The 23,650-nt window shown below is 33.7% G+C and overlaps 7 protein-coding genes across 7 annotated transcripts; 4 read left to right on the top strand and 3 right to left on the bottom strand.

Annotated features, from left to right (window-relative positions):
- The first annotated feature begins 2,401 nt into the window (after positions 1–2,401).
- On the top strand, positions 2,402–3,196 carry LOC131806234 (histone H1-like). Its single transcript, XM_059130192.1, has one exon. It carries the CDS (start codon positions 2,455–2,457, stop codon positions 3,136–3,138), a length of 684 nt encoding a protein of 227 aa, XP_058986175.1. The 5' UTR covers positions 2,402–2,454; the 3' UTR covers positions 3,139–3,196.
- A 775-nt stretch (positions 3,197–3,971) lies between these two features.
- On the bottom strand, positions 3,972–4,510 carry LOC131806252 (histone H2B). Its single transcript, XM_059130213.1, has one exon. It carries the CDS (start codon positions 4,383–4,385, stop codon positions 4,011–4,013), a length of 375 nt encoding a protein of 124 aa, XP_058986196.1. The 5' UTR covers positions 4,386–4,510; the 3' UTR covers positions 3,972–4,010.
- A 5,299-nt stretch (positions 4,511–9,809) lies between these two features.
- On the top strand, positions 9,810–10,313 carry LOC131806246 (histone H2A). The gene has a single exon (XM_059130206.1). The coding sequence runs from the start codon at positions 9,846–9,848 to the stop codon at positions 10,218–10,220; it is 375 nt and encodes a 124-aa protein (XP_058986189.1). The 5' UTR covers positions 9,810–9,845; the 3' UTR covers positions 10,221–10,313.
- A 1,431-nt stretch (positions 10,314–11,744) lies between these two features.
- Positions 11,745–12,162, bottom strand: LOC131806255 (histone H4). Its single transcript, XM_059130217.1, has one exon. It carries the CDS (start codon positions 12,125–12,127, stop codon positions 11,816–11,818), a length of 312 nt encoding a protein of 103 aa, XP_058986200.1. The 5' UTR covers positions 12,128–12,162; the 3' UTR covers positions 11,745–11,815.
- Positions 12,163–19,865: 7,703 nt separating this feature from the next.
- LOC101889323 (histone H1-like) lies at positions 19,866–20,660 on the top strand. Its single transcript, XM_020038782.2, has one exon. The coding sequence runs from the start codon at positions 19,919–19,921 to the stop codon at positions 20,600–20,602; it is 684 nt and encodes a 227-aa protein (XP_019894341.2). The 5' UTR covers positions 19,866–19,918; the 3' UTR covers positions 20,603–20,660.
- A 774-nt stretch (positions 20,661–21,434) lies between these two features.
- LOC131806253 (histone H2B) lies at positions 21,435–21,977 on the bottom strand. Its single transcript, XM_059130214.1, has one exon. The coding sequence runs from the start codon at positions 21,846–21,848 to the stop codon at positions 21,474–21,476; it is 375 nt and encodes a 124-aa protein (XP_058986197.1). The 5' UTR covers positions 21,849–21,977; the 3' UTR covers positions 21,435–21,473.
- Positions 21,978–22,081: 104 nt separating this feature from the next.
- Positions 22,082–22,588, top strand: LOC131806242 (histone H2A). Its single transcript, XM_059130201.1, has one exon. It carries the CDS (start codon positions 22,121–22,123, stop codon positions 22,493–22,495), a length of 375 nt encoding a protein of 124 aa, XP_058986184.1. The 5' UTR covers positions 22,082–22,120; the 3' UTR covers positions 22,496–22,588.
- Positions 22,589–23,650: the final 1,062 nt, after the last annotated feature.

Below are 23,650 nucleotides of genomic sequence, written 5' to 3'. Positions count from 1 at the left end.
TAGATTTTAAGTATTTTATCAATAAATATGGCCTTAGGCAAAACGAAAAACAAAACGATGGCAACGTTATTACAGTGTCTACCGTGTTTGTGTGCATATCTCTAGTGAAGTGAAAAAAATTCAAGTGAAAAATGGCTCGTACTAAGCAAACTGCCCGTAAATCGACCGGTGGAAAGGCTCCCCGTAAACAACTAGCTACCAAAGCTGCCCGTAAGAGTGCCCCAGCCACCGGCGGTGTTAAGAAGCCTCATCGTTTCCGTCCTGGTACAGTTGCTTTGCGTGAAATCCGTCGTTACCAGAAGAGTACTGAATTGTTGATCCGCAAATTGCCCTTCCAACGTTTGGTTCGTGAAATCGCTCAAGATTTCAAAACTGACTTGCGTTTCCAGAGCTCTGCTGTTATGGCCTTGCAAGAAGCCAGTGAAGCCTACTTGGTTGGTCTTTTCGAAGATACTAACTTGTGCGCCATCCATGCTAAGCGTGTCACCATCATGCCTAAGGATATCCAATTGGCCAGACGTATTCGTGGAGAACGTGCTTAAATTCTTGACGTTTTAAAAGCAACAATTTTACAACAAAACAATCGGTCCTTTTCAGGACCACAAATATTTTATAAAAAAGAGATATTTTTTTTACTCAATCTACAATTTTTAGTATTTTTTTGAAAAAAATAAAAATAATTTAGGGCTATGATTATTTTTCAACAATTAACATTTTTTATAATAAAGATATATTTTTTGATGTTGTTTTTTTTTTCGTTGATGATTTTTCGACACTTTATTTTTTTATTTAATTTTTTTATTTTATTTTGATCGAATATTTTATTTTTTTAATTTTATTTGAATTTTTTGAATTATCCATTTTGATATTTTCCTTTAATTTGCAAAATTATTATCATTTTTGTACTCCCTCTTCGAAAAAAATGCTATGACTCATAAAAACAACCACCACATACATTTTGCTAACGGGATTTTTTTTTGTCCATTTTGTTTTTTTCCTTTTCCCGTTAAACAAAAAATTGCTCTCTTTATGATTTTTGGCGCGAAATTTGTCTATTTCTCTCATTTTATTCCCCTTCGATCATTTTTTTCTGTTGTGGACTATTCAATTTAACGGGAAAAAATTCTCTGCCTTTAATTTCTAAGAATTATTTCATGTGCATTTTAAAAATTTCCAGCTAAAATGTGCCCCACGTATTTAATTTTTTTCAGGAATGATGTATGAAATATGTTTTATTCCTTTTCAGCAACATTTTTAAATGTTTTAAACGCATTTTAAGAGATTTGTTTATGAATTTTCTCCGTATGGATTTACAAAATTATTTTTGCCCGATGTATTTGAAGAAATTGGTAATAATTTATTATTTTCAAAAATTGAAGAAGAAAATAATTGATTTGTTGATAATTTTGATGTAAAATATAATTAAAAGTATTATAAAAAGGAATTCCAATAATATCTACCTTTGAAGTTGATCGAAAATCATTTTTGTAAAACGCAATTAATTTCATGTCATTTCCAAGTGTTCTAGGTGATATTTGCCTGTAAAGAGGAATTTCTTTTTGGGAATATTTTTTCATAAAATTATCAAAAATTTGACAAAATGACGTAGAAAATGGCTTCTAATACTATTTTTAATAAATTTTAGAACAAATTATGTTAAATTTCATAAAAAATATTGCAAAATGAAAATACATAACCGTTTGTCACTGAATGCCTGTACATTGGTAGTATGAAGTATTCTGGGGATTTTGTAACTTTTCCCCGTAAATTATGACTTTTTGTGAATAATGTTATATTTTGATGTAAATATACAAATTCTGAAATGTTTTTTAAGAAATTTTTATAAAACTTATTAAGATTTGAGCTTTCAAATTTATTTCAAGAAAAACTTTTCTTCATTGAAATTATGCCAACAAGAGGATTTCTGCTGTCATAGACCACATAATAATTTCAATTTTTTCACATAGTAAAATATGAAATTTCATCGATATTTTTCTTTGATCCTAAAGTAAACATATCAGGCTACATTTTCAAAAAGAATTTTCAATTAAATTTTCATAAAAAATTTGATTTTTTTAAATTTTAGTTGGAAATTTGTGATTACATTTTTATAATCTGCCAAGTTAAACGTTTATAATTCACAAACGGCAAGTGATAATTACACCAAACTTTCTTTAAAACATAGCCTGAAATCTATACTTTAAAGGTATAAAACATTTTTAGTGAAAATTATCAAAGCTTCTTCAGGAAAATTTAATTTCTCCGAAAACTTTTGTAAAAAATTAAACACGCTTCCACACAATCTTTCGAAAAATTTACCAATTGACTACTATGCACATCTCATCTTTTCGATGTACCTACACTTTAGCTCGCCGCTAACAAAAATAATAGTACACATAAATTTGTGAGTGTATTTGTGTTAACAGTGAAATATAAACCAAACAGTGAATAACCATGTCTGACGCCGCCGTTGTTGAAGCCACCGCCTCCCCAGTTGCCGCTGTTGAGAAAAAGGCACCAAAAAAAGCCGCTGCCAAAGCAAAGAAGCCATCAGCTGCCCCTACCCACCCTCCAACCCAGCAAATGGTTGATGCCGCCATCAAGACCCTGAAGGAACGTGGAGGTTCATCATTGCCCGCCATCAAGAAATACTTGGCCAGCACCTACAAAGTAGATGCCCAAAAATTGGCCCCCTTCATCAAGAAGTACTTGAAAGGTGCCGTTGCCAGTGGAAAATTGATCCAAACTAAAGGTAAGGGTGCTTCTGGTTCATTCAAATTGTCTGCTTCGGCCTCTAAGGAACCCAAAGCCAAGACTGCTGAAAAGAAGAAGAAGGCCCCAGCCGCTGGTGATAAAAAGAAGAAGGCTGCCGCCCCTAAAAAGGCCGCTGGTGAGAAGAAGGCAGCTGCCAAAAAACCCTCTGCCGCCAAGAAGACCGCTGAAAAGAAGAAGGCCGACAAAACAAAGGCAAAGGCTGCCAAGAAAACCGGTACAGTTAAAGCTAAACCAGCAAAGACCGCCGCCAAAGCATCTGCCACTAAACCAAAGGCACCCAAGGCAAAAACTGCAGCTGCTAAGCCCAAAAAAGCCGCAGCAGCAAAGAAGCCAGCTGCTAAGAAAACCGCCGCCAAGAAGTAATTTTTCCCAGAAAGATTACTTTTTCCACAATATTTTCGATATTCGAAAACATACTATCTAACAGCCCTTTTCAGGGCTACAAATTAAATTAAAAAAGAGAAAAATATTTATTTTCAACAGTTATCGTATATATTTGTAACCTAAATAAATAAGTAAATTTGTACACGTGTTTCATTTTGGGAAAAAAATTACTTTCGCTAATTACTGTTCTTATTAGGTAATTTTATTGAGCCAATATAATCGTGGATGCCACTGGATTATTTTTTAACCCAGGTCATAAAAGATAATAAAATATTTAAAATTTTTCCTAATTACCCACAGGTCATAATTCTCGAAAATCCCCATAATTTGGTCATTTTTATAATTTCTACTTAATTTTGAAAAATTTGATATTTTCATATTCTCTGTTAAATTTCACGAATTTCATCCAAAAATGACATTTTGGCAAAATATTTACATTTTCCATCAATACATTTTTTCCTTTGAAAATTTCTGCCTCAGCCTTATATTTCGTTGCTTTGCCGTTGTGCTGTATCAAAATGCTCACACATACATGATGCCCATTCGATGTTGATCAACGACGGCAAGGCAAATCACCACTAACACACGCACACATGCACGACGACGATGGCTGTTATAGCATATCGCACAAGCAATGGCTAAACATAGGCACATATGCGAGTTAGCTAAATGCATGGAAAAATCATTGTATAGAGAAAAATATATTTCCTATGGAATTTTATTCGTTTATTACTAAATAATGATAAATTGTAGCTTCAACAAAATATGATCTCTTTTGAAATGTTTTTTGTGGCCCTGAAAAGGGCCTTTTAAGGTAGTATTTCGACGCAAAATGAAAAATATCAAGACATTTACTTGGAGCTGGTGTATTTAGTAACAGCCTTGGTACCTTCACTGACGGCGTGCTTAGCCAATTCACCGGGCAACAATAGACGGACGGCGGTCTGGATTTCCCGACTGGTGATGGTCGAGCGCTTGTTGTAGTGGGCCAAACGAGAGGCTTCGGCGGCAATACGTTCGAAGATATCGTTGACGAAACTGTTCATGATGCTCATGGCCTTGGAGGAGATACCGGTGTCGGGATGGACTTGCTTCAACACTTTGTAAATGTAGATAGCGTAACTCTCCTTACGCTTGGTACGTCTCTTCGACTTATCGCCCTTGGTAATGTTCTTTTGGGCTTTGCCGGCCTTCTTTGCTGCTTTACCACTGGTTTTAGGAGGCATTTTCACTTATTATTTTTTTTTGAATCACACAAACACTTTTAACACTGTTCACAAATGATAACCAAAACGGCCAGCTATACAGAATTTGTAGATTGTAGTCGACAAGAATTTCAGGTAGTCACAGCTAGCAGGCACACACAAGGCAAACCACCCCATTATTGAAGAAATGTGTGTGTGAGAAAAGTATAAATAGCACGTTTCGGCCCGAAAATTTTATCATTTGTGTTTTTCAGTGCTTAAGTGAAGTGTTCAAAACTAAAATAAAGTGAAAAAGTGAAACCTGGTAAAAACCACAAAGACAGCTAAAGAGATAAATTTGAATTTTGTTTCACAACGAAAAAACAAAACATCGTTGCTGCTATTGTGGTTACACCTTTACTATCAGCAGTGTCGACGGTTAAGTTATTTACCGTCGGCACATAGAAGATGGAAGAAGAAGAAGACAGAAGTGAAGTGCTATGTGTCGACCAAGTAATATTGGCACGTAGCAAAGATGTTGATGTTTCCGCCGACGGGAAAAAGGAGGCGGCAGCTGAAAAACGCAAAAAGAGGAAGCAGAAGTATGATGATGAGTCATCATATGAAATAATGAAACTTGATGCCAGGCTGTGTGAAATCCAAAAAAAATTGGAACAAAGTGAGCAGCATAACATACTTTTAATGGAAGAAATCACTCGCCTTAAAAAACTACAAGACGAGTCTGCTCGTCTGCTGACTGAAGCAGCGAAAAAAGAAACAAGCTACAAACGAATAATAACTGAATTACAAAAACAGGAGAATACAACAAATAATGAAGCTGTTTCATCGTACGACGACAATACAGAAATGGATACTGTGGAAAGTATACCAATGCCACAGAAAAAACTGGACGCAAGCCAGGTGCCAGTTCAGGCAGGCAAGAAGCCAAAGCTGCCTAGGACATCAAACATCAATGACGAATGGACTGCTGATTTTGAAGAAAACTTGAATGCAGATGCAGAAAACAACATTAATGGAAAAACAACGGCAAGTACTAAAACAGGGGCAAAAACTTCACGCCCTCTGGCAGCAGCAAACCAAAGAGGCAATCCCAACAACAAAACCAATGGAGGAGTGGGTAAGAATTTACCACCTATAACAATTTATGACTGCCAGTTTAAGGAAATTGCGGGAATTTTGAACCTTTATATAGGAAAAACTAATTTTATTATAAAAATTATAAGAAAAGAAGTATTTTCTGTAAAAATTACAGGGTTAGATAACTTTGAAAAAATCAAAAATCTTCTTAAAGAAAGAAAATATAAATTTCATACACATACACCGAAACAATTACTGCCCTATTCGGTAGTAATTGAAAGGTTATCTCATATGTATGCAATAGAAGAGGTAAAAGAATTTCTAGAAAATCAACATTTCCATGTAGTTGTTCAAAAAATAACAAAAATAGGCTCTGATAAGTGGATAGTCAGGCTAGATCGTAGTACCGACATTCAAAAACTTTATAAAATTAATAGAATATTAGACTGCAGCGTAGTATTCAAAAAAGCGAAAGGAAGGGAATACATCCAGTGTACAAACTGTCAAAAACCGGGACATGTGGCAAGCAATTGTGGCATGACTTACAATTGTGTCAAATGCAGTGAGCAACATGGACCGGGTAACTGCTTAATTTTAAGCAAAAACTCCGAAGAAAATGATACTGGGATTGGAGCAAAACGACCTCCCATAAAATGTGTCAATTGTAAAATGGAGGGACATGTTGCTAGCGCACGGGATTGCCCAACTAGACTAGCTATTTTAAAGAAAAGGCAAGAGAGAAAGGAAGAAAGAGAAGCAGCCTACAAAATAAGAGCTGAGAAAATTTTAGGAGCAAGATACGGATCATATGCTGAAGTAGCTAATAATAAAACCCAGATTAGGAACACTACAACAACACAAAAGGCAACTGAAGGACCTGCAATTTTATCCATGTCTTTGGCTAAAGAATGCAAAAATTCTTTTGGCAAAAATATGACAGATCTACTAAATGATTTGGAAAAATATCAACAACAATATCACGAAATTCAGGAAGCAGAAGGAAAATCCACTGCTATACTGGGTCTCCTGATGTTCATTAAGGGATATAAATGTTGAGGTGCATATTTCTTAACGTAAATTCAGTGGTGTCTATTGAAAGAAGACACTACTTAAATAATTTTATTAAAAAATATAAGCCAGATATTTTATTACTGGCAGAACATAAAATGTCACATAGACATAAACTGCAAATTGAGGGATATGCACTTCATAGACAATGTAGGGTAGACAAAAAGGGAGGCGGAACAGCCATTATGATAAAAAGTTCATATAAGTATGAAGAATTTACAATAAATACAGGTAACATAGAATCATGTGCAATCAAATTATACAAGACAGAAGGCCTGCCCATAATATTTGTATCTATGTATCTTGCTCCTAAAACTTCTTTTAGACCCTCCAGTCTCGATGAAATTTCGAACTTGGGTGCAAACAATGATATTGTCATTGGATGTGACCTCAATGCGAAACACAGAGACTGGGGAGGAAGAATAAATAATGTAAATGGTTGTGAACTTAGGGAATATCTATTATGTTGCCCCAATTTAACCATTTGCCCTACATCAGGTCCCACAAGGCCCAATAGAGTTGAAGATTCTTACATAGATTACTTCATGATAACACCAGGTATTGTTAGAACAGAGCATGGTCTATTAGCGACGAAGGACTTTGAATCGGATCATAAGGCCGTCGAAATAACAATAAATATTAATAATATCCAACCAAAAGAGATCATGACCTACTATGATTATGATAAAATTAATATAGAAAGGTATAAAAGAAGATTAGAAACAAGACTATTAGAACATGAGTTGCCAATATATAGAAATGCAACAATATCAGAAATAGACATTTCTATAGAAAAACTAAATAAAGTTTTTAAAGAAACAATAGAAGAATGTGTCCCAAAAAAAGTATGTAAGAATTATACCTTAGGAAAATTGCCAAATAATATCATAAATCTAATAAAAGAAAGAAAAAGGTTAAAGAAAATTTTACAAAGGACACCAGACCCAGACAGATATAACATAATTAGGGCTGATATTAGAAATCTCGGTATAATTTTAAAAGAACTAATAACAAACTTCGAAAATAATAGGTACATATCACATCTAGAAAAAATAAAAATTACCCCTACCACTTTTTCTAAAGTGAAGACTGCTGCAGGCCTATCTCAAAAGGAACCAATAAGTACTCTATTCAATGATAGAGGTGATCCCATAAATAATAATGAGGAAAAAGCCAATTTATTGGCTAACCATCTCCAAAACACACAGCAAATAAGGGAGGGTGAAACAAACTCCACCTTCCACAATCTTATAGTTGAAGCTGTGGAGGGAATTGAGGAACATAATCCCCTGCTAATTTTTGGAGAAGAAACTTCAGCTGATGGCTCAATTATAGGAGATGAAAATAAATGGATTGAGGGTGGTTTTGTTAATCCTGCAGCAGTCTCAGATGCCATAAAAAAAAGATCATCAAAAAAATCTAGTGGAATAGATGGGATTCCGGATATAGCCATAAAGAAAGCCGGAAGTGCAGTATGCACTTTCCTGGCAATTTTATTTAACCAAGCTTTTAACCTTGGTTACTTTCCAAGAGAATGGAAAAAGGCTTTGGTAATCCCAATTAAAAAACCAAATACAAATGGCAAATATTGCGAGGACTACAGACCCATTTCTCTCCTGTCCCCATTTAGTAAACTTTTTGAATATTTTATCCTTGAAAGAATTAAAAAGACCATTGAAGAGCGCAAAATATTACGAGATTGTCAATTTGGCTTTAGGCCGCAGCATTGTACATCTCATGCTCTTATAGCATTCACTAATTATGTTACAGATGGGTACAGGAGAAAAATGGGTACAATGACAGTAGCACTAGACTTTAAAAAAGCCTTTGACAAAGTGTGGCAAAAGGGTATACTCTATAAATTGCAATCCTTTGGTTTTGAAAGGCAAACCTGTAGGATGGTAGCAGACTTCCTAAAGGATAGGCATTTCAGGATTAAAGTTGGTGAGGATATGTCTGAACAACGCCCGGTTTTCTCAGGTGTCCCACAGGGATCACTTTTGGGACCGGTGTTGTATAATATATTCATCAGCGATATTCCTGGGCCACCAGAAGGGGGTCTGTTATTAACATATGCAGATGACGTCATTATAGCAATTAGCGGACGATATGCACATACTGTGGAAAGGAAAATAAATAAATATCTTGAAAAGCTTTGTGACTACTTTAAAAAATGGGAACTAAAATTGAATGTCCCTAAATGCCTTGCTGCGATATTAAGTGGTAAAACCAGACAAAGCTTCCCCAGCTTTAGAAGACACATACCCAATGTTAAAATTGATGGTCAAATTATAGGGTATTCAGATAAAATTAAGTATTTAGGGGTTGTATTTAACAAAAATTTTGACTTTTGCAGACATGTAGACCATGTTCTTGTTAAAGCAAAAAAAATTTATTTCAAGTATCAAAAGATATTTAGGATGAGAGGAGGTCTTACTACGGAAGTTAAACTACTGCTGTACAGACAGATAATAAGGCCCACAATTGCGTACGCCTTTCCATCTTGGGCTGACGTCTCCGCAGCACAGATGGAAAGGATACGTAGATTTGAAAGAAGGGCTATAAGTGCAGCTGTTGGCCTAAGAGCCGACATAAATAGCCAGGGTGAAATTAGAAGGCCATCGAATAAGAACATCTACAATACCATAAATTTTGGCAGAATAGATGTTTTTATGATGGAGATGGCCCTTAAATTTCTTGAAAAATGTAAAGAAAGTGAAAACAGTATAGTGCAAAACTTCATTAGCAACGAAGAAGACTTTGAGGTACTACGTACTAGAAAACATCTACCACCAGTAGCACTATTTAAATTAAAAGAGGCAGGTATCCTTTACCAAAATGAAAAATTGATATATTATCATAGAAGATTTTCAAGATTTGATGCTAATACTGACCCTGTATATAATATGGAGCAGTAAACCAACATTTGTATATATTGTATATAGTTAGTTGTAAGTTTTTAGAATAAGAAATTAGTATAAGTTTAGTTATAAGATTTTTATATAAGATTTAAATTTTTTAAAAAAATGGCCTTTTTTGAACTTTTTGGGCATAAAACTATATAAATGTGACTAAAATAAATTTAAAACTGATTCTCTGTTAACACCTAAGTGTAACACAAAATGAATGTAAATACCGTAGATTCAAGTGCCTATGAGCACAAAGAATATGTTTAATTAATACATAAATATTACTTTAGTCATTTAAGTACACATTGTAACGAAATGAATTAATAAATAAATGGCAAATTGAAAAGCAAAGCAAAAGCCCGAAAATTTTTATCATTTGTGTTTTTCAGTGCTTAAGTGAAGTGTTCAAAACTAAAATAAAGTGAAAATGTCTGGTCGTGGTAAAGGTGGCAAAGTTAAGGGAAAGGCAAAGTCCCGTTCCAATCGTGCTGGTCTTCAATTCCCCGTCGGTCGTATCCATCGTCTGTTGCGCAAAGGCAACTATGCTGAGCGTGTTGGTGCCGGTGCTCCCGTCTATTTAGCCGCTGTCATGGAATATTTGGCTGCTGAAGTCTTGGAATTGGCTGGCAATGCTGCCCGTGACAACAAGAAGACTCGTATCATTCCCCGTCACTTGCAATTGGCCATCCGTAACGACGAAGAATTGAACAAATTGCTGTCTGGCGTTACCATTGCCCAAGGTGGTGTATTGCCAAACATCCAAGCTGTTCTCTTGCCCAAGAAGACCGAAAAGAAAGCCTAAATTATTTCGAAAGGTATTATGGAATGAAAAAAGAAGAAGAATACAGACCATCGTATAAATTCCATAGAAAAATCAACCAATCCGTCCTTTTCAGGACGACAAAAAATATTTGAAAAGAGAAAGAAAATTGCGTCAAGCTACATTTGTATGAAAAAAATAAAAATTCTCAATAATTTTGTATGAGACGTTGGCAGAATAACTGTTTTTCGTTGTCAGTTGGATATTTGTGTTGTCGTCGTTGTTGTTGTCTCTTATGATTTCAGGAATAGAGCGAGCGAGAGAGGAGAGATCGTGGCGTCACCAAATGAGTATGTATACTATGAGGAAGAAGAAGCATGTGGCAGTTGGTGGTGGCTTCGCAGTAATTTTATGTGAAAAAATCGTACCCCGGCGCATTCTTTGGGGAAGGCATAAAGTAGATGATTTGCAAGGGAATTTTGGCGGCAAAGTAGTGTTTTGGTGGAAATAAATGGACACATACATGAAAATAAAAGCGCATTGTGGTGCTATGGAAAATTTTAAACACAAAAAATAGAATAAAAGTAAAATAATGAAATGAAAATTAACGAAAATAATTAAATTAAATTAAAATAAGAAAATTTCAGAAAATAAAGGCAAATATTAATGAAATTTCAAAGAAATTTAAATGAAAATATTTGAAAATAATTTAAAGAAATTTGGAATAATAAACACATTTTATGAAAATAAAAGATACTTTAAATGAAATCAAAAATTTTTAAATTGATGAAAAGGAAATAAATTAAATAATTTTAAATTAATAATAATAATAATTTTAAATAAAACGAAAATGTGATTTTTAAAAAATAATGTAATGAAAAATTAAATTAATTGAAAATTAAATAAGAAAATTTAACATAAATAAAATAAAATTCATTTAATGAAGAACTTTTAAATAAAATTCAATGATTTTAATTTTCGGTAAAATTTTAAAGGAAATGATTAGTGAAAAATTTACAAATTTTTAATGAAATTTTTCGAAATAAAATAAATCAACGATCTATTTAATAAATATTTTCAACAATTTCAAATTAAATTTTGAGAAAACATTCAACAATGTTTAAAAAAAAAGTCAAAATGAAATTACTTTGCTACCACAGCATGGTCGTTCTTTAGTAATATCGACTAAATAATACCAATACATACATAAAGCGACGCTATGTTATACTCATATTATACGAAGAGGAAGAAGAAGAAGAAGTAAATGTGTTTAGCGATGTGAGTTGCCGACGGCATGTTTATGATCGGGAATAAAATAAGAGACATCGGTAAAAGAAGGCTTTCGGTGAAAATATTCTGGAGAAAATAGAAACGAGTAAGTATTTATATTTTTTTTATTTGATTTTTCACGACTTGTGAGAAAAAAATACGAGAAAGCTGAAAAAGAAAATTATTAGAAATTTTGACATAAAATCCCTATATTTCCTAAGGTAAGTGTTTATTTTTTATTTATTTTAATTTTAAAAAAAATAGTTTTCAACAAGAAAGTATCTCTTTTTTGATATATTTTGTGGTCCTGAAAAGGACCGATTGTTTTGTTGTAAAAAATATTTCTCCAAATTGCGTCAAGAATTTGTTTAACCGCCGAAACCGTACAAGGTACGGCCTTGTCTCTTCAAAGCATATACGACATCCATAGCGGTGACGGTTTTACGCTTAGCATGTTCGGTGTAGGTGACAGCATCACGAATAACGTTTTCCAAAAACACCTTCAGAACACCACGAGTTTCTTCGTAAATCAGGCCAGAGATACGTTTTACACCGCCACGACGAGCCAAACGTCTAATAGCTGGCTTGGTAATACCTTGGATGTTATCACGGAGCACTTTCCTGTGACGTTTAGCGCCACCTTTTCCCAAGCCTTTACCACCTTTACCACGACCAGTCATTTTTTCACTTTAGTTTATTTCACTTATCACTTCACGAACAGTTTGAGCACTAATGTTTTTTTCGGCATTTTTTTTTTTTTTTTGCATTTATTTATTTCCCAAAAAATTCATTTACATTTATTTCTTATTCTAGTCGTATTTCTATATATCTTATATCTAACGTGTTTTCACACTTATCTAGATTTTTTAATTTTAATTATAATATGGAATAAACTACGTGGAAGGCCAGCCCGTTCAATATTAGGTTTTTAATTATAGTCTTTTATTTATTTTCCTTGTGAAAATGGGAAAACACAAGTTATACGAATACTTAAAACTAAGATAACAATAAACAAAACAAGAATAAAATATGTACAGTTATTAATTTACATATATTTTTTATTTTATTGGTCATAACTATATACTATATCATTGATATTGTATGATTTATGTCGTCTATGGTAGAACATTAGCTGTCCTGTTGGATTATATAGTCCACCAGAGTTATGCAAATGTAATAAGCTCAGAGCTGGGAGGTATTTATTTGATGCTTTAAGTCTTATAAAATCTTCGTTACTTATTATTAAATTTTTTACTAAATGATTGCTGTGGCTTGTGCATTTTTGTAGAAATTCTATGGCCATTTTTACAGTGAACCTATCGAATCTATCCATTTTGCTTAATTTATAAATTTTTTTAATTGATGGGCTTTTGTAATATCCCTGCTCTGTGAGCTGTCTGCCCAGACCAAGACAGTGTACTAATATTTTCCTTTCAAAAATTCTAATCCTCTCCATTTGATGAGAGGATATAAATGCCCACACAGGGAAGGCGTAACTCATTGTTGGTCTAACTAATTGTTTATACATTAGTAGTTTAATTTTGGTACTTAATCCTCTTTTTTTGCCAAATAGCCATTGATAGCCTTGATAAGCCATCCTTCCCTTTTTAATTACTAAGTCCACATGCCTGATGTAACTCATATCTTGTTCAAATATTACCCCCAGATACTTTAATTTTTCAGTATTGGACAATATCACGCCTCCTATGTTTATTTTTGGTATGTAGCTCCTGGCATTTTTATAGAGATTACAGCATTTTCCTTTAAATATTATTGCCATACTTTTCTCAGTATTAATTAATAAATTCCATTTATCAAAGTATTGCTTTAGTACTTCAAGATATTGATTTATTTTGTTATTGGCTATTTTAGCTCTAGCATGAGTTGCTGCTATCAATATATCATCTGCGTATATTAATAGCAGCATATCATTCGGGGGTTGTGGAATATCAGCCAAGTATAGATTATAGAGGACTGGTCCCAGTACCGAACCCTGAGGAACTCCACTTCTCACAGATTGAGTTTGAGATTTTGCTCCCTCAAAACATACATAAAATTGTCTATCTTGTAGGTAGTCATGGATAATTCTTGTAAGTAATGGGCAGAATTTATACGTATTTTGCATTTTGTTGGTTATGCCCTCTCTGGATACCGTGTCAAATGCCTTATTAAAATCTAAGCTAACTGCAATAGTTGCACTTCTGCTGTTTAACCCGTTTATAATTTTATCGTTAAGGGATAAGAGTGCATGTGTGGTTGCAAGTTGCTTTCGAAAGCCAAATTGATTGGCTTTCAGAATATTATCATTCATAATATGTTCATTTAATCTGTCCAAAATTATTATTTCGAATAATTTACCTAAACAGGATAATAGCGAAATTGGTCTATAATTTGAGGCTTTTGTGGGATCTTTTCCTGGTTTTAGGATAGGAATAACTTTTGAAGTTTTCCATTTCTTTGGGTAATAGCCAATGTTTAGGCATTGGTTAAACAATATGGCTATTATCGCACAAGTCCTATGGTCCAGCTTTCTTAAAATGTAATTTGGGATCTTGTCGTCTCCTGTTGACTTTTTATTATTCATGTATTTTAAAATATTCCCTATTTCATTTGAGTTAGTGAGTCTTATAGGTAGACTATTGTTGGAATTCAGATTTCTTCCATCTGCCAGATAATTTATTCCAAACTGCGTCATGGGCTCATTTGAAACAATTAAATCTGGAGTAATTATATTACATGAATTAGAGCTTTGGATATTAGCAAATGATTTTGCCATGACATTAGCCTTGTCCGTCTCTGAAGTCATTTGTCTTCCATCTTCATCTAGGTAGTCTACTTTATTTGTATGTAGTTTCCCACTTAGCCCTTTTATTTGTTTGAACATATCTTTATTCGGCTTTATTTTTTCTAGTTTTTCAACTAATTTTTGTTGCTCAAATAGCTTTATTTTTTGTCCAATCAATTGGCTCATGTTCTTAATAACTGCTTTCAGCGTTATTGCTTCCTGTGGGTCAACTATTCTGTGAAGTCTCCTTCGAGTTGTCTTTTTTTGGGCAATTAAATGCAAAATATCCTGCGGAAGTTTTGATAAGGTGTCTCCAGTTGGGACAAATTGAGTCATAGCCGTTTCCATTGCTGTATTTATTGCATCTGTCAATGTTTCTAATGCTGTGTCTATTTGCTCTTTATTAATATTCATATCAATAGGGAGTGTTAAGTTTTGTAGCTGCCTAGTTAGTGTGTTGTTAAATAGTCTTTTATTTAGGCTATTGTAATCAAAAATTTTGTTTATCTGTTGATTTTCTATTACTGCCGATAATTGTAACATTATGGCTCTGTGGTCAGACTCGAAGTCCAAAGTTATTGGTCTATCCTGAATCCATAGCCCTGGTGTTGCCATAAATATATCTATGTATGATTGCGTAGTCTCACATATTCTGGTTGGTTCATTTGTTGCTCTAATACTTAAGGTTGGATGATTTTCTAGCCATTCCCTTAATAATCTACCACAAGCATTAGTTTCATTCCCACCCCATTCTATATGTTTTGCGTTTAGGTCTCCCCCAATAACTGCTTCATTTGCGGCTATTACTCCGCTAATGGTTTCTAAGTCCAATAAGTTTAATCCTCGAGGCCGTTGGTAAAGAGACATGAAGATAATATTTCTTCCATTTATGTCCCTTACCTTGACCACAGTGCCCTCCATATTAGTGAAGTTTATAGAAATTCTTTCACATTTTAGTTTATTTTTGATACAAATAGCTGTCCCACCCTTGGTACTGCCTACTTTATGTTGTCTAAATATATTGTAGCCATTAATGTTTAATTTATGTTTGGCTTGGAGGCCATGTTCAGCCAGCATAAGAATGTCTGGTTTATGTCTTAGTACAAAAATATTTAAATAGTGTCTTTTTATCCTAGACACTATTCCATTTACATTTACAAAAATTATTTTTAGATTAGTCATCTAATTTAAGGCTTGTAAACAGTTGGTAAAGAGATCTTGTCCTTTCTTCGTCCGTATTTAATTTTTTATAGTGTTCTACATGCGAACCTATCTTTTGAAGGCAGGTAAAGAAGTCTTTACCAAGTAGCCTTTTGCAGTCTGAATCAAATATTTGCATAAATTCGTCCGATTTTGTATTCTGTGGTGGTGTGTTTTTAGGCACGCTTGTACCCGTCTTTGCAATGCTGGAATACAATAAATCTTTACTTACTTTTGGTGAAGTTATTTTCACACTTGCCTGTTGATTTATTGTTGGTTGACTTTTAAACATTTTTCTCTCTTTTAACTTTTCTAATAGCCTTATTTTTACAGGGCATACTTTTGAGCTTGCAACATGTCCTGTCTGTTTGCAATTGCAGCAGTACACAGGAATGCCATATGTTTTTGAAATTTCCCCTGTTACTGGGTCAACATTTATTTGTTCCTTGTTATTGAGTTCTTTTGGGGGAATTGGACATTCCCCTGGTCCGTGATTACCAGGACATTTGACACACCTGTACGGCATTCTACAATTCGTAGAAATATGTCCATGTCCCTGGCAATTACGGCACTGAATAAGACCCTCTTTTTATATTTTTCAATTGTAATGTTTTGGTACAGAAAATATTGAAGTTTTTTAAACACTGCCAAGTCCGTAGAATTATCTACTTGCACAAGCCATCGATCACCATTTAATTTAATTATTGATTTTATATCAATATTGAGTTTTTTGTCAAATATGAATCCTTCTATATCTTCCTTTTCCCAGTTTTCAGATATACCTTTTAATATTAATGTTCTTGGTTTTAAATCTTTAGGTGTGTACGTGAAGTACGGTATCTTCTCTTTATCAAGAAATTCCTTTGCAGTATAAAAATCCTCTATTTTAGTTACTTTAAGTTCAATCATTTTCTTTTGTAAGGTATTTATAGTGAAATGGTCATTTTTTAGAGTTTTTTTGAGATTTAGTGCTAATTCCCTAATATTAGTTTTTGATATTTTAATAATAGGTGGGCTGGCCTTACCTGTATTAGCTTTGTTGATATTTTTGTTCAGCTGGGTGTTGATGTTTTCCAGATTAGGATTTAGTTGAGTTCCAGGGGTTGTTGCGGTTTCCTCACGGCTTACTTCTGCAATCCAGTCATCAGTGTCCATTTCGTTGTTATGTGTTGATACGTTGTTGTTGTTAGGTGTTGTTTTATTTAATTGTTGATTATTTCCTTTGATTTGTTTATTTTCATCGTTATTATATTTTGTTTCTTGTTTTTGATTGTTCTTATTTTCATTTATTTCTTTTGTTGATTTCACTGTTATCAACTTGCTTTCATCTTTTTGGTTATTTTCTTTTTGTTGTTGGCAATTTTCTTTCATTGCTTTTAGAGTTTTTTCTAGTTCATTAATGCGGGCGTAACACCTTTCGCGATCTTTCATTATTTCGTCAATGAATGCTTTGAGTTTTATAATTTCGTATTGTGCTTCCGTGTCACTATCACTAATACCATTTTTGTCCTTTTTTCTTTTGGTTCTATGTTTCTTTTTACCGGTTTCACTTATCATATCTTCGGTAGTAGTAGTGCTACCATTGTCAGTATTGTTTTCAGATTTTTCCATTTTTCAGCCTTTTTTGCCTTCTTTGTTTTCAGGGACCTTGGCAAAAATGCCTTGCCCAAGTTTAAAACAAAATTTTATCTCTTTAAATTTCTTCTGTTTATATTCAAGGCACACAACACAAGAATTATGGCACAGTTTCTATATTTTTCTAAGTTCAATGAGTATCTTCACTTTTAGGCACTTATTATTTCACTTCACTGTTATATGTTCACTTCACGAAAGCACAATCACTAATGTTTTTTTTTTTCCGGCGATTCCGCTCGTATTTATACAAAATTTGAGGCTCTCTCCAACCATTTAACGCACAAGTAAAGTATGTACAGTTATATGTGTGTGTGTACATTTGCCGTTAGTATTGTATGTTCTCTTTTGTGTGTGCGTGTACATTTGGTATACCGATAGGTAAGAATTCACTAACATATCAACCCCGAAAGTTGATGCTAAGAGCACAATTTTCTATAAATACTCGTTTTCTTGGCGATGGCAACGTTATTACAGTGTAAACCGTGTTTGTGTGCATATCTCTAGTGAAGTGAAAAAAATTCAAGTGAAAAATGGCTCGTACTAAGCAAACTGCCCGTAAATCGACCGGTGGAAAGGCTCCCCGTAAACAACTAGCTACCAAAGCTGCCCGTAAGAGTGCCCCAGCCACCGGCGGTGTTAAGAAGCCTCATCGTTTCCGTCCTGGTACAGTTGCTTTGCGTGAAATCCGTCGTTACCAGAAGAGTACTGAATTGTTGATCCGCAAATTGCCCTTCCAACGTTTGGTTCGTGAAATCGCTCAAGATTTCAAAACTGACTTGCGTTTCCAGAGCTCTGCTGTTATGGCCTTGCAAGAAGCCAGTGAAGCCTACTTGGTTGGTCTTTTCGAAGATACTAACTTGTGCGCCATCCATGCTAAGCGTGTCACCATCATGCCTAAGGATATCCAATTGGCCAGACGTATTCGTGGAGAACGTGCTTAAATTCTTGACGTTTTAAAAGCAACAATTTTACAACAAAACAATCGGTCCTTTTCAGGACCACAAATATTTTACAAAAAAGAGATATTTTTACTCAATCTACAATTTTTAGTATTTTTTTGAAATAAATAAAAATAATTTAGGGCTATGATTATTTTTCAACAATTAACATTTTTTATAATAAAGATATATTTTTTGATGTTGTTTTTTTTTTTTCGTTGATGATTTTTCGACACTTTATTTTTTTATTTAATTTTTTTATTTTATTTTGATCGAATATTTTATTTTTTGAATTTTATTTGAATTTTTTGAATTATCCATTTTGATATTTTCCTTTAATTTGCAAAATTATTATCATTTTTGTACTCCCTCTTCGAAAAAAAATGCAATGACTCATAAAAACAACCACCACATACATTTTGCTAACGGGATTTTTTTTGTCCATTTTGTTTTTTTCCTTTTCCCGTTAAACAAAAAATTGCTCTCTTTATGATTTTTGGCGCGACATTTGTCTATTTCTCTCATTTTATTCCCCTTCGATCATTTTTTTCTGTTGTGGACTATTCAATTTAACGGGAAAAATTCTCTGCCTTTAATTTCTAAGAATTATTTCATGTGCATTTTAAAAATTTCCAGCTAAAATGTGCCCCACGTATTTAATTTTTTTCAGGAATGATGTATGAAATATGTTTTATTCCTTTTCAGCAACATTTTTAAATGTTTTAAACGCATTTTAAGAGATTTGTTTATGAATTTTCTCCGTATGGATTTACAAAATTATTTTTGCCCGATGTATTTGAAGAAATTGGTAATAATTTATTATTTTCAAAAATTGAAGAAGAAAATAATTGATTTGTTGATAATTTTGATGTAAAATATAATTAAAAGTATTATAAAAAGGAATTCCAATAATATCTACCTTTGAAGTTGATCGAAAATCATTTTTGTAAAACGCAATTAATTTCATGTCATTTCCAAGTGTTCTAGGTGATATTTGCCTGTAAAGAGGAATTTCTTTTTGGGAATATTTTTTCATAAAATTATCAAAAATTTGACAAAATGACGTAGAAAATGGCTTCTAATACTATTTTTAATAAATTTTAGAACAAATTATGTTAAATTTCATAAAAAATATTGCAAAATGAAAATACATAACCGTTTGTCACTGAATGCCTGTACATTGGTAGTATGAAGTATTCTGGGGATTTTGTAACTTTTCCCCGTAAATTATGACTTTTTGTGAATAATGTTATATTTTGATGTAAATATACAAATTCTGAAATGTTTTTTAAGAAATTTTTATAAAACTTATTAAGATTTGAGCTTTCAAATTTATTTCAAGAAAAACTTTTCTTCATTGAAATTATGCCAACAAGAGGATTTCTGCTGTCATAGACCACATAATAATTTCAATTTTTTCACATAGTAAAATATGAAATTTCATCGATATTTTTCTTTGATCCTAAAGTAAACATATCAGGCTACATTTTCAAAAAGAATTTTCAATTAAATTTTCATAAAAAATTTGATTTTTTTAAATTTTAGTTGGAAATTTGTGATTACATTTTTATAATCTGCCAAGTTAAACGTTTATAATTCACAAACGGCAAGTGATAATTACACCAAACTTTCTTTAAAACATAGCCTGAAATCTATACTTTAAAGGTATAAAACATTTTTAGTGAAAATTATCAAAGCTTCTTCAGGAAAATTTAATTTCTCCGAAAACTTTTGTAAAAAATTAAACACGCTTCCACACAATCTTTCGAAAAATTTACCAATTGACTACTATGCACATCTCATCTTTTCGATGTACCTACACTTTAGCTCGCCGCTAACAAAAATAATAGTACACATAAATTTGTGAGTGTATTTGTGTTAACAGTGAAATATAAACCAAACAGTGAATAACCATGTCTGACGCCGCCGTTGTTGAAGCCACCGCCTCCCCAGTTGCCGCTGTTGAGAAAAAGGCACCAAAAAAAGCCGCTGCCAAAGCAAAGAAGCCATCAGCTGCCCCTACCCACCCTCCAACCCAGCAAATGGTTGATGCCGCCATCAAGACCCTGAAGGAACGTGGAGGTTCATCATTGCCCGCCATCAAGAAATACTTGGCCAGCACCTACAAAGTAGATGCCCAAAAATTGGCCCCCTTCATCAAGAAGTACTTGAAAGGTGCCGTTGCCAGTGGAAAATTGATCCAAACTAAAGGTAAGGGTGCTTCTGGTTCATTCAAATTGTCTGCTTCGGCCTCTAAGGAACCCAAAGCCAAGACTGCTGAAAAGAAGAAGAAGGCCCCAGCCGCTGGTGATAAAAAGAAGAAGGCTGCCGCCCCTAAAAAGGCCGCTGGTGAGAAGAAGGCAGCTGCCAAAAAACCCTCTGCCGCCAAGAAGACCGCTGAAAAGAAGAAGGCCGACAAAACAAAGGCAAAGGCTGCCAAGAAAACCGGTACAGTTAAAGCTAAACCAGCAAAGACCGCCGCCAAAGCATCTGCCACTAAACCAAAGGCACCCAAGGCAAAAACTGCAGCTGCTAAGCCCAAAAAAGCCGCAGCAGCAAAGAAGCCAGCTGCTAAGAAAACCGCCGCCAAGAAGTAATTTTTCCCAGAAAGATTACTTTTTCCACAATATTTTCGATATTCGAAAACATACTATCTAACAGCCCTTTTCAGGGCTACAAATTAAATTAAAAAAGAGAAAAATATTTATTTTCAACAGTTATCGTATATATTTGTAACCTAAATAAATAAGTAAATTTGTACACGTGTTTCATTTTGGGAAAAAAATTACTTTCGCTAATTACTGTTCTTATTAGGTAATTTTATTGAGCCAATATAATCGTGGACGCCACTGGATTATTTTTAACCCAGGTCATAAAAGATAATAAAATATTTAAAATTTTTCCTAATTACCCACAGGTCATAATTCTCGAAAATCCCCATAATTTGGTCATTTTTATAATTTCTACTTAATTTTGAAAAATTTGATATTTTCATATTCTCTGTTAAATTTCACGAATTTCATCCAAAAATGACATTTTGGCAAAATATTTACATTTTCCATCAATACATTTTTTCCTTTGAAAATTTCTGCCTCAGCCTTATATTTCGTTGCTTTGCCGTTGTGCTGTATCAAAATGCTCACACATACATGATGCCCATTCGATGTTGATCAACGACGGCAAGGCAAATCACCACTAACACACGCACACATGCACGACGACGATGGCTGTTATAGCATATCGCACAAGCAATGGCTAAACATAGGCACATATGCGAGTTAGCTAAATGCATGGAAAAATCATTGTATAGAGAAAAATATATTTCCTATGGAATTTTATTCGTTTATTACTAAATAATGATAAATTGTAGCTTCAACAAAATATGATCTCTTTTGAAATGTTTTTTGTGGCCCTGAAAAGGGCCTTTTAAGGTAGTATTTCGACGCAAAATGAAAAATATCAAGACATTTACTTGGAGCTGGTGTATTTAGTAACAGCCTTGGTACCTTCACTGACGGCGTGCTTAGCCAATTCACCGGGCAACAATAGACGGACGGCGGTCTGGATTTCCCGACTGGTGATGGTCGAGCGCTTGTTGTAGTGGGCCAAACGAGAGGCTTCGGCGGCAATACGTTCGAAGATATCGTTGACGAAACTGTTCATGATGCTCATGGCCTTGGAGGAGATACCGGTGTCGGGATGGACTTGCTTCAACACTTTGTAAATGTAGATAGCGTAACTCTCCTTACGCTTGGTACGTCTCTTCGACTTATCGCCCTTGGTAATGTTCTTTTGGGCTTTGCCGGCCTTCTTTGCTGCTTTACCACTGGTTTTAGGAGGCATTTTCACTTATTATTTTTTTTTGAATCACACAAACACTTTTAACACTGTTCACAAATGATAACCAAAACGGCCAGCTATACAGAATTTGTAGATTGTAGTCGACAAGAATTTCAGGTAGTCACAGCTAGCAGGCACACACAAGGCAAACCACCCCATTATTGAAGAAATGTGTGTGTGAGAAAAGTATAAATAGCACGTTTCGGCCCGAAAATTTTTATCATTTGTGTTTTTCAGTGCTTAAGTGAAGTGTTCAAAACTAAAATAAAGTGAAAATGTCTGGTCGTGGTAAAGGTGGCAAAGTTAAGGGAAAGGCAAAGTCCCGTTCCAATCGTGCTGGTCTTCAATTCCCCGTCGGTCGTATCCATCGTCTGTTGCGCAAAGGCAACTATGCTGAGCGTGTTGGTGCCGGTGCTCCCGTCTATTTAGCCGCTGTCATGGAATATTTGGCTGCTGAAGTCTTGGAATTGGCTGGCAATGCTGCCCGTGACAACAAGAAGACTCGTATCATTCCCCGTCACTTGCAATTGGCCATCCGTAACGACGAAGAATTGAACAAATTGCTGTCTGGCGTTACCATTGCCCAAGGTGGTGTATTGCCAAACATCCAAGCTGTTCTCTTGCCCAAGAAGACCGAAAAGAAAGCCTAAATTATTTCGAAAGGTATTATGGAATGAAAAAAGAAGAAGAATACAGACCATCGTATAAATTCCATAGAAAAATCAACCAATCCGTCCTTTTCAGGACGACAAAAAATATTTGAAAAGAGAAAGAAAATTGCGTCAAGCTACATTTGTATGAAAAAAATAAAAATTCTCAATAATTTTGTATGAGACGTTGGCAGAATAACTGTTTTTCGTTGTCAGTTGGATATTTGTGTTGTCGTCGTTGTTGTTGTCTCTTATGATTTCAGGAATAGAGCGAGCGAGAGAGGAGAGATCGTGGCGTCACCAAATGAGTATGTATACTATGAGGAAGAAGAAGCATGTGGCAGTTGGTGGTGGCTTCGCAGTAATTTTATGTGAAAAAATCGTACCCCGGCGCATTCTTTGGGGAAGGCATAAAGTAGATGATTTGCAAGGGAATTTTGGCGGCAAAGTAGTGTTTTGGTGGAAATAAATGGACACATACATGAAAATAAAAGCGCATTGTGGTGCTATGGAAAATTTTAAACACAAAAAATAGAATAAAAGTAAAATAATGAAATGAAAATTAACGAAAATAATTAAATTAAATTAAAATAAGAAAATTTCAGAAAATAAAGGCAAATATTAATGAAATTTCAAAGAAATTTAAATGAAAATATTTGAAAATAATTTAAAGAAATTTGGAATAATAAACACATTTTATGAAAATAAAAGATACTTTAAATGAAATCAAAAATTTTTAAATTGATGAAAAGGAAATAAATTAAATAATTTTAAATTAATAATAATAATAATTTTAAATAAAACGAAAATGTGATTTTTAAAAAATAATGTAATGAAAAATTAAATTAATTGAAAATTAAATAAGAAAATTTAACATAAATAAAATAAAATTCATTTAATGAAGAACTTTTAAATAAAATTCAATGATTTTAATTTTCGGTAAAATTTTAAAGGAAATGATTAGTGAAAAATTTACAAATTTTAATGAAATTTTTCGAAATAAAATAAATCAACGATCTATTTAATAAATATTTTCAACAATTTCAAATTAAATTTTGAGAAAACATTCAACAATGTTTAAAAAAAAAGTCAAAATGAAATTACTTTGCTACCACAGCATGGTCGTTCTTTAGTAATATCGACTAAATAATACCA

The sequence above is a fragment of the Musca domestica genome, unplaced genomic scaffold (genome assembly GCF_030504385.1).
Source record: "Musca domestica strain aabys unplaced genomic scaffold, Musca_domestica.polishedcontigs.V.1.1 7, whole genome shotgun sequence".
Lineage (NCBI taxonomy): Eukaryota > Metazoa > Arthropoda > Insecta > Diptera > Muscidae > Musca > Musca domestica.
Note: the sequence above shows the minus strand (reverse complement) of the source record. Positions and strands in the feature narration are given on the sequence as shown.